Source organism: Rutidosis leptorrhynchoides, chromosome 7 (genome assembly GCF_046630445.1).
Source record: "Rutidosis leptorrhynchoides isolate AG116_Rl617_1_P2 chromosome 7, CSIRO_AGI_Rlap_v1, whole genome shotgun sequence".
In the NCBI taxonomy this organism is placed as follows: domain Eukaryota; kingdom Viridiplantae; phylum Streptophyta; class Magnoliopsida; order Asterales; family Asteraceae; genus Rutidosis; species Rutidosis leptorrhynchoides.
This window is the reverse complement of record NC_092339.1, coordinates 3573179-3582903: the sequence shown is the minus strand read 5'-3', so window position 1 is coordinate 3582903 and position 9725 is coordinate 3573179. Positions and strand designations below refer to the sequence as shown.

At 35.4% G+C, this 9725-nt stretch overlaps 2 protein-coding genes across 2 annotated transcripts; one reads left to right on the top strand and one right to left on the bottom strand.

Moving 5' to 3' along the window:
* Nucleotides 1-1944: 1944 nt before the first annotated feature.
* LOC139858103 (uncharacterized) lies at nucleotides 1945-4121 on the top strand. The gene has a single exon (XM_071846959.1). The coding sequence runs from the start codon at nucleotides 1978-1980 to the stop codon at nucleotides 4057-4059; it is 2082 nt and encodes a 693-aa protein (XP_071703060.1). The 5' UTR covers nucleotides 1945-1977; the 3' UTR covers nucleotides 4060-4121.
* Nucleotides 4122-4320: 199 nt separating this feature from the next.
* Nucleotides 4321-9376, bottom strand: LOC139857233 (uncharacterized). Its single transcript, XM_071845969.1, has 7 exons — nucleotides 8687-9376; nucleotides 7699-7777; nucleotides 7089-7231; nucleotides 6736-6859; nucleotides 6130-6315; nucleotides 5844-5915; nucleotides 4321-5494 (listed from the first exon to the last, which is right to left on the bottom strand). The coding sequence occupies exons 1-7, from the start codon at nucleotides 9133-9135 to the stop codon at nucleotides 4676-4678; spliced, it is 1872 nt and encodes a 623-aa protein (XP_071702070.1). The 5' UTR covers nucleotides 9136-9376; the 3' UTR covers nucleotides 4321-4675.
* Nucleotides 9377-9725: the final 349 nt, after the last annotated feature.

Below are 9725 nucleotides of genomic sequence, written 5' to 3'. Positions count from 1 at the left end.
TTTCCAAGTATAAAGAATAAACAAACTACAAGATTAGTTATTAAATATCATGTAATGTGTCAAAGCCACAACTTAGGGATGAAAATGGATCGGATATGAATCGGGTGATGCCGTATCCATATCCATATCCATATCTATTTATTTTTTGTTCATCCATATCCATTTAGTTTCAGGTCATCCATCCATATCCATATCAAATGGATTTAGCGGGTTAATAGATATCCAATGAATGTTAAAAAAATGTTATAATATTTGATTAAAATAAAACGTAGTATAGCAAAAATAAATATGACATGATATAATTAAAATATATCCATAAGAATGTGTAATCTTTGTCAAAGATATAACAAAATTTTTTATTTTTACTATAAAACATAGATCATGAAAAATTAATCATGAAATTTGTAAGTTTATTTTATTAGTCATATGTATTTTATTATAATATATTATAGTTTATCTCATTATGGGTTAAAAGAAAATGTAAATTTAACGGTAAATAAACTAGTAATCGTAAATATGTACGCATATATCTATATTTATATATTTGTATATGTATTTCGGGTGGTAATGGATATATCCATGAATGAAATTTTCCATCCATATCCATATCCATATCCATATCTGTTAAGGTTCATCCATATCCGTATCCATATCCATTTAGGTTCATCCATATCCATCACGAAGCGGGTGGATCGGGTGAATATCCATCGGATCGGGTGGCCATTGCCATCACTACACAACATAACAATTTAAAATCAAGATAAAAAAGAATAAGATAAATTATAAAAAAAAAAAAAAAATCAAAATCAAACCTTTCATCAAGCATGTGGGGTGCGTAATCAAACCCTGAAATGCAAATACAAACCTTAGACTTACAAAATCGAAAAACCATAACCCTTCAAATCGTCTAAAATCGCTACCTGATTGCATCGCTACACCAGCCTCCTTCATATTCTTCATGATATTTCAGCATCTGGATTTTTAGGCATGATTTCTTTTTTAAACTTGAATTAAGAATGAAATTTAAACAAAGTCTGTAATTTTTATTGAAGAAACCTTACAGAAAAGTGGTCCAATGGAAGAAATAGGCGTGATTATAGAACAACGTAATTTTGAACTCCGTAAATCATGACTTGATGAGTGTGAAAGAAAAGTCTGACAAAATATAACCTAATTACATTTTTTAAAAATATTTCTTAAATTTTGTTAAATGTAAATAAAAAAAAATTGATGACATTATGGGCTAACAATTTTTTTTTTTTTGAGATTGAAATAGAGTTTTTTATGACATATGTAATTAGCATAATATAAGATTAGAATAGACTCCCTATGTGAGTTTTAAAAGTTATACTCTAGTTTTGTTTAGCTTAATATCTCTATACAAGGACTTTTTTTTTTTGAAAAGCAAAAAGTATTATTATAACTTATAGAATGTATCGTTACAAGGCCCTACATTCAACCTATACCTCTATACAAGGACTAATAAATAGTACAGTAATTTGATGAGGTTGGCCTTCTAAAATTCGGTAATTCGGTTATCTTTATGGATAAATAATACTACTATGATTTGCTTTATATCGTTTTATTAGATTACATTGTTCACGTGTTTACTAGTTAAGCCTTTCTATTGTTTTCTCCTTACTTGTTACCCCAATATGCATGTATGTGCTTGACGTATCATACTACACTGATTGCACGCAAGGTGTTTGATCATATGTCTAAAAGAAAACCCAACAGTTACACACAGAGAAGAATTACATTAATTATGACTACAGTGACTGCTTCGACTAATTCAAACTACTGATTAGTTATTACTAATTGAAGAAGACCTACACAAACACAGTAATAGTTAAAGATTGAATTTTTTTTATCATTGAGTTCCTGTGGTTTTATAATGAACCTTTTTATTTATGAACTTTACTATTTTGACTTCAGGGATGGTCACATATACGTAACATATGATGCTATGTTTCGAACATGAGGAGTATGTTTTCACCCAAAATCCAATCACGAAACAAAACGGTTAGATTTTACCTATGCAGTCACATAAAACTTGCTCCCTTTTTCACGCATAGTACTGTGTGTGATGAAGAACAGCAAGAACAAAAACAACACCTTGAAGAAAGTGTTACTAATAGGTCTTACTGGACCAAAAGAATCCACAAACTATGTGCAATTGATCACAAGGTAGATGAAGCAATCTGCCTTGTTGACAACCTTAGCATTCATGGATATCAGCTCGATTCGCTCAACCTTAGCAGCATCATTCACGCTCTTTGCGATTCCAATCGGTTTGATGAAGCTCACCGACGTTTTATGTCATCTTTGTCTTGCTGTTTTGATAATTCCTCTATTATTCCTGATGAACGGACCTGTAATGTGATCGTTGCACGATTGTTAGATTGGGGGAGAAGGCCTCACGTGACGTTACGTGTTGTGCATAAAATTATGTCGGTGAAGCCTCATTTTGTGCCATCATTGGTGAATTTTAACCGTTTAATCAATCAGCTTTGTTCGTTTTCGTGGGTTCCTTTTGCACACGTGTTGTTCTTTCATATGAAGAGTTTGGGGCATCATCCTAATGAGGTCACTTATACGACTTTGATTAATGGATATTGTGGGATTGGGGAACTGGGTTCCGCACATAAGTTGTTCGATGAAATGTCTGAATGTGGGGTAAGGCCTAATGCGCTAACATACAGTGTCTTGATTCGCGGGGTTCTTCGTAAAAGGGACGTTGATCTTGAAAGCTCAATGCTTGACAAGCTATGGAAAACGATGGCCGATGAAAATGTTGGTCATCATGTTAATCATGCTGCTTTTTCGAATCTTGTGTATGCTTTATGTCAAGAAGGAATGTATAAATTGGTTTTTGATATTGCTGAAAAGATACCTCAAGGGAAGAGTGTAAACGATGCTTTTGCTTATGGGCAAATGATAGATTCACTTTGTCGATATGGAAGACATCATGGTGCGTCTAGGATTGTTTATATGATGAGGAAACGAGGGTGTGTTCCAAGCTTAGTTTCATACAATTCTATTGTTCATGGTCTTGCCAAAAATGGTGGATATTTGAGGGCGTATCAGTTATTGGAGCAAGGGCTTGAAATCGGTTATGCACCCTCGGAGAATACTTATAACCTTCTGATTGAATGTCTATGTTTAGAAGAATACGATCTTGTGAAGGCGAAAAAACTTCTTGAAATCATGTTGAACAAAAAAGGGGTAGATAAGGCTAGAATTTACAATATTTATCTACGAGCTTTATGTCTCGTGAAGAATGATGTTTCAACCGAGCTTCTTAATACACTTGTTGTCATGCTCGAGGGCAAATGTCATCCGGATGTAGTTACCCTGAACACTGTTATTAACGGGCTGTGTAAAATGGGAAAAGTCGAAGAGGGGGTGAAGGTACTAGACGATATGATTATGAAAAAGTTTAATTTTTGCATTCCTGATAGTGTAACGTATACAACGATTATCAGTGGATTATTAAACATTGGACGAAAACAAGAAGCTCTCGATGTGCTTTATAAACTTATGCCTGGAAAAGGTTTTCATCCTGGTGTCGTAACTTATAATGTGGTCCTTCGTGGTTTGTTTAAGCTTCATTTAGCGAATGAAGCAATGGACGTTTTTAACTCGATGATAGCTAGTAATGTAGCTGCTGACAGTACTACTTATGCGATAATGATTGATGGATTATGTGAATGCAATCGAGTAGATGAAGCAAAGGTGTTGTGGGATGAGGTTATTTGGCCGTCGGGGGTTCACGACAACTTTGTATATTCAGCTATTGTTAAAGGGCTTTGTCGTTCTAGAAAGTTTAACGAGGCGTGTGATTTTATGTATGAATTGGTAGATTGTGGAGTTAGGGCAAATATTGTCAATTATAATATTTTGATTGAAGGTGCTTGTAAGTTGGGTTTGAAGAAAGAAGCTTACCAGATTTTAGGAGAAATGAAAAAGAATGGAATAAACCCTGATGCAGTTACATGGAGGATCATTGACAAATTACACAAGCGGGGCCCTCAAGACAAGATCTCATCTGAAACCTGAAAGTGTTTGATTTTATAGTCTTGTAAGAATTTTTTTATGTTGTTTTATAGCATGTATTTGTTACTGATAAAGTATTTCTTTCATTATGTTTTCATCTAGTGGTAATCGCATTTGATTAATATAATTACAAATGAAAAACTAGAAAATCAGGGATAATGATTTGAAAAAGGGGACAAAGATTCTTGACAAGAAGTCCAACAACTAATACACATGAAATTATGAAAATACAAATTAATTTGCATAACTGTAACAATTCTAATATGAAAAAAGAAGTCCGCTTGAAAAAATACCATAAATATGGGAATCCTGCAATTCGAAATTTTGAAATTAAAGGCTAGCCCTTGATCAAATCCTAACCAGAATACAACTTTCAATGCATAAAATACAAGCAAACAGAAGACTGTAAGCTTCAGATTCACCACTACCATGAACGACCATTAAAACTTGTTCTTTCTTGCAGCTTGGTAAACAAATAAGAGAATCAACAGTCCAACATTACTGCACACAATGCAACCAAACAAACCAACATATAACTTCTTTTTCTATGTATTTGTGTTTGAATCTCTTAAATCCTGAAAATTTTTGAGACCGCCAGCATTGCGGTCGAGTCACGCGCTCAAACTATGCTAGGTGGGTCTCCTTCCCAATTGCAAACCGCTCGAGCCCACCGAGTCTTGATGCAGTCCACCAAAGGAGCATGTTGAGTACGCTCGGGTTTTGACACTTCAACCACTCCATCTTTGCTCGAACCATCACCACCTGAGCTCGAGCCAGGTAACGAGACATTAGCCATAAACTCTTCCGGGGTCCACCTCGGAGGAACCGAAACCCGCAACTTTGTAAGCCTTGGTCTTTGAACCGGAGTCTCAGTTCCCGAACTTCCAGAAACTGATTTTGCGATCCCGTTAAAATGGTAAAGGTCAAAGACCTTTTTGCCCATTAAACCCGTCGAGTCTTTTAACCCTCCTAGACTCTTGTCCAAATCCAAAAGTACCTGCCAAAACTCACTCCATACAATAAACCCCGAGCCACAAAGATGATTGACTTTTTCGGTCGGGAGGTTGACTTTTGCATCTTTAAGAACTTGATGGAACCCTTCTACACTTATAAAACCGCCACCACCACTTTGATCTTGTGCATCGAATGCTCTACGAATTGTCGTTTCTCGCCCTTCAAACTCATTTTCTTCTTGGACTTTTGGGTCGAGAGCAAATAAAACTGTGTAATGAGACTCGCTACCAACAACCCATATGGGCCATTTTGGACATTTTAATGATTGCCCCACTTTACAGAAGTTAAGGGATTCGAGTAAAGTGAGAAATCCAACTTCTACAGGCGTTAATATACCTTTAACGAACATGCCACCGCCTAAGTCCATTTTTCCGTCAAAAACATTAGCAACGGCCATCCCAGAGAGCAGAAGATTAACGATTTCCTGATCACAACAAGATAAATTCAGGTAAGTAACTCAAGGCTCTCGTAAATAGACCAAGGACTAAGAAGCTTGAAAATTGGAGGTTAAAATGAGCTGTTTGACGTTTCATTTTAGCAAAAAATAATAAATAAATAAAATTAATAATAATAATCAAATCATATTCATATTAAACATTATATATACGCTTCTGATAGTTTTTGACTTGCTTAACCCGTTTCCTTTTGGCAAAAAAATTATTCAACATATTGATATGTTAGATAGAGATAAAGATGATCTGCATTGACATATACTTAAGTAAATGGGTTGAATGTGACACCTCTAACTGAAAGCTTAAATTCTAGATCAATACCTGTGAAGCATGCCCAAATGGGGCTGTAACTAATGGCTGGCTAGGGTCATCCCTGTCAGCTTGAACAGTTTCCTGAAAAGCAAACAAAAGAAAGATATGACAAATTGATAAACAGACAAATGCATTTGACTAACTAAATGACTTTGAACCATGGTAATTGGTGATTGATTCTTAGTACAGAGTATATACATTAGCACAACTTTAAAAGAGTGAGAAACCAAAATGAGACTAGATTTAACACACTAAAAGACCACTGAAATATATTTATATTCATTCATTAACATACCAGTCCTCGAGAAAGCAAAGCAGATATTAGGAATAATAATGCCCCCATACGACTACGGAATATCGGGATCATTTCTTCAAGCCTTTGCACAGCACTTGCAAGTGATGTGAATGTGCTTACTGTCAGAACATTCTGGAGATCACTACTTGATTCAATTGAAAAACCATCCAGAGATCTAGCCACAATCTGTTGGATATAATAATCTTTTTAGACTTTAATCTCATAAAAAAGGTACAAGTTTGCATATGCACACGCTGACTATAAAACCTAGAGGTCGCAATATCGACTCATTAACTTACAAGGTGACTAGCATGTCACATGCTAAAAAAAAAAGCATGAAGTCTTTCAGAGTGTATTATTAATGCATAAAACCTCCCATATAATTTCATTTAGAAACTTCAGTTTATTGTTCAATAATATAATATAGGTTCTATATATTACTGACACATTTAATACAGAAAACTGGACAATAATGCTTTGGGCAACCACCACAACCCCGTTTCAACCCGTTAGCCCCCACCCACATCCATTTTGCCACATCTAATAAACCAAATCCATAAAAAAACACTATATTAGTATTATTATCCCACTTTAGCTTCACATTACCTCATCTTTTGAGCTTTCATCTTTACCTTCAATCTCACGGCCAATTATTTTTAAGGATGCAATTGTTGCACTTTTATTATTTCCACACAAGAATAATACCTCACTCATACTCCTGACCAAGGCCCTGCAAGTAAGTATAAATTTTCTGTTAACATTCTAATTTAAGAACACGCCAAAATTACCAATAACCCCTCACATTAACTGGCTAGTTCAGTTTCATTTGCATGGTAGACTTTCAGCCAAGCAGTAACCATACATTTCTTTATTTCACTTAGTTTTTAGCATCATCACATAAACATACATAAACTCATTGATGAACCCAAACCAACCAATAGTAATGGGTGAAAAATTACCTTGATTTTGTTTCTTCAGTTAGGGACCCAAAGATATTTGACAAAGAGTTTTGAGCTTCCTGCAATCTTTTTGAAACTGATGTTTTTGGTGTATTCGGTACTACTTCATGTGGGAAAAACAGGAGGTACTTAAGAACAAATGCCTGCACCAAAGATATACATTAGTTTATACGATATGTCTAATTCATCAAGAATCTAATAATCTTTGTCTAAATAGAAGTTTACAACTATCAAGTGTACACAATATACCATGCCTTACACTCTGATTAAATATAATCATCTTAGAAAGGAAAAGAATAGCACCAAATTGTATAATCAGATGGCATCCTTAGTTTTAAGCAGTGATACTAAATTACTGAACGTTGAAAGCCGCTACGATGTATAGTAAACAAAATTGGGTGTTGCACCCATTAAATTACTTCCATGTGTGATGAAAATCTATACCAATTGTACTAAGTGTTCGCAATACTTGGTCAACACATAAAATCAAAAGTAAGATCCCAGGTCTGTACAGGGAACACCATTGTTTTCAATTCTACAAATTTTGAAGAATGGTAATAAAAACTACATACAAGCAAAAGTACAGAGGTTACAGAACTAGAGAATTTACTTGTATAGCTGCTAATACACCACATGGTCCACCTTCATGCTGAACTAAGCCCATTGATGTTTCTTCATCAGGACTAAACCTACAAAGAACATGTGTTCACTAAATAAGCGTAAAATATCATTTTACGTTCTCGACTTGAAATTATGAAGAACGCAAACATGTTTGTGACTCTGAGGTTTTCCCTATTCAGGCTACCCAGAAGTGAGTATTTTCACAACATATACATCCAGAGATCAAAAAGATCAAACAAAACACTTATACAGCGTTACAAACCTTCAAATGTATACTTTCACCAGTGGCATGAAATATTCAAAAGCAAACGAACGCCTATATCGAATATATCTGATGTAGTGGCTAGACAAGCTAGAGACAAGTAGTTTACAGTAGTAAACAGGTAAACGGGTGAGGTTTTACCTATCCAAGTTACCCAGGGAAGTGAGCATTTTAACTCAGATGTACACGGCCTAAGTGGGTTATCCCGTGACCTTTTCTGACCCTTTCCTGTCACCCAAGAAGTGCTGCTAGTTAGGTTTGAACCTGAAGGATATCAAGATGTTGACCACTATGCTATCTTGTGGTTTTTGTTTACAATATTAGCGTGTGATACTTTTTCCTAAATCCAAATTACTGTATGAAGAAAAACTTTTTCTTTCTCAGCCACCTAAATAAAGAATCCTAGCATCCCAAACTTAATTTCAACAGCAAACTCAAACAAGAACAGCAATTAATGCTCAAGAGTGTCAGCTTCTCTAAAAAAAATACATAATTTGATTAACTACAACCTAACAACCCAGCATTTAGAAACAAAGTTCCAATTTTTAGTTATTAATTACAACATGCGCTAGAAGCATGTTCTTAATCATCTGTTCAATAAGGTCACATTGAGAATTCAATGTGAACTATACCATACATAAAGCAGACATCCATATGAATTCAATTCAATAAATATTTCAATCGAATTACATAATTTAATAACCGATCACCATACCTAATGCCCTGATTGCTCCACTGTGTAAGTATCCCCCTCGAGACTTCGTTTCCAAACACCATAGAAAACAATTGATGTGCTTCCTCCAATGGCAACTCTTCCCCCCAATTCTTCTCTTCCTTCACCACCTGCACACACTCATCCAATTTCGACGATGAATCCTCTGTCAACGAAGAAGGAACACTCTTCGTCACACTAGTACTAGCAACAGACGTAGCCACAGCAACCGCTGCCAGCGCCGGCGACGATGCCGATGCCGCCAACATACGTTTTTCAGCTGCGGCCGCCATCAACTCCCTCTGCAACCGCCGATTCTTCACCTCAGACGACTCGTCCATTGCCATGTCAACGCTATCGTCCCTTGCTTTGCTCCTCTTGGGTTCTGGCGGTTCGTGTTGCATGCTCATTCGTAAAGCTGTTTGCAAATCATCATCTTCATGATCCGCCATTCAATTCAAATCGAATCGAATCGAATCGAATCAAATCAAATCGAATTGTAGCTTACTTATCTATATAAACCAGATCTCACAGATACAAAACCTTCTATTCAAATTAGGGTTTCCTAAATTGTATATCGAACAAATTATGCACGTCTATCTACATAAATTAAAAAATTTAAGTTATACAAACATCTACAGGACTAGGTTTATTCAAAAATCCCCAATTATTGACTTTAACTCCGTTAATGAGGGTTTTAATTTAAACCTAATTTATCTGACGAACATTATTTGGCGTCTGTCGATCTGCGGGAACCAACGACGTCGTTTAAATGACTCTAAAGTGGGGTTTTCAGTTGATGGAATGACGGTTGGGTCCTCGGAAAAAAAACAGGTTTGTTGAACTGTGAATGGTGTTTTTGTCATTTGCATGGAATTACTTTAATTATTTTATTTTGTTATTATAATTTACTCCGTATAATTGTATTTTATTTAGGAGATAATATACTTGCCTTGCATGAAGAGAAAAATAAAACATGGGATGGTTTCAACTTTAACGAGATCTGTATTGGGTTTGTAATGAAGGCATAACAATAAAATCG

What these genes read in the sequence shown, in the direction of transcription:
- LOC139858103 (XM_071846959.1), top strand. Translation starts at nt 1,978, where the DNA reads ATGAGGAGTATGTTTTCACCCAAAATCCAATCACGAAACAAAACGGTT.
- LOC139857233 (XM_071845969.1), bottom strand. Translation starts at nt 9,135, where the DNA reads ATGGCGGATCATGAAGATGATGATTTGCAAACAGCTTTACGAATGAGC. An exon ending in TGGAGCAATCAGGGCATTAG is followed by an intron (nt 7,778 to 8,686) that starts GTATGGTGATCG and finishes TGTTCTTTGTAG; the next exon opens with GTTTAGTCCTGATGAAGAAA. An exon ending in CTTTGCTTTCTCGAGGACTG is followed by an intron (nt 5,916 to 6,129) that starts GTATGTTAATGA and finishes TTTGCTTTTCAG; the next exon opens with GAAACTGTTCAAGCTGACAG.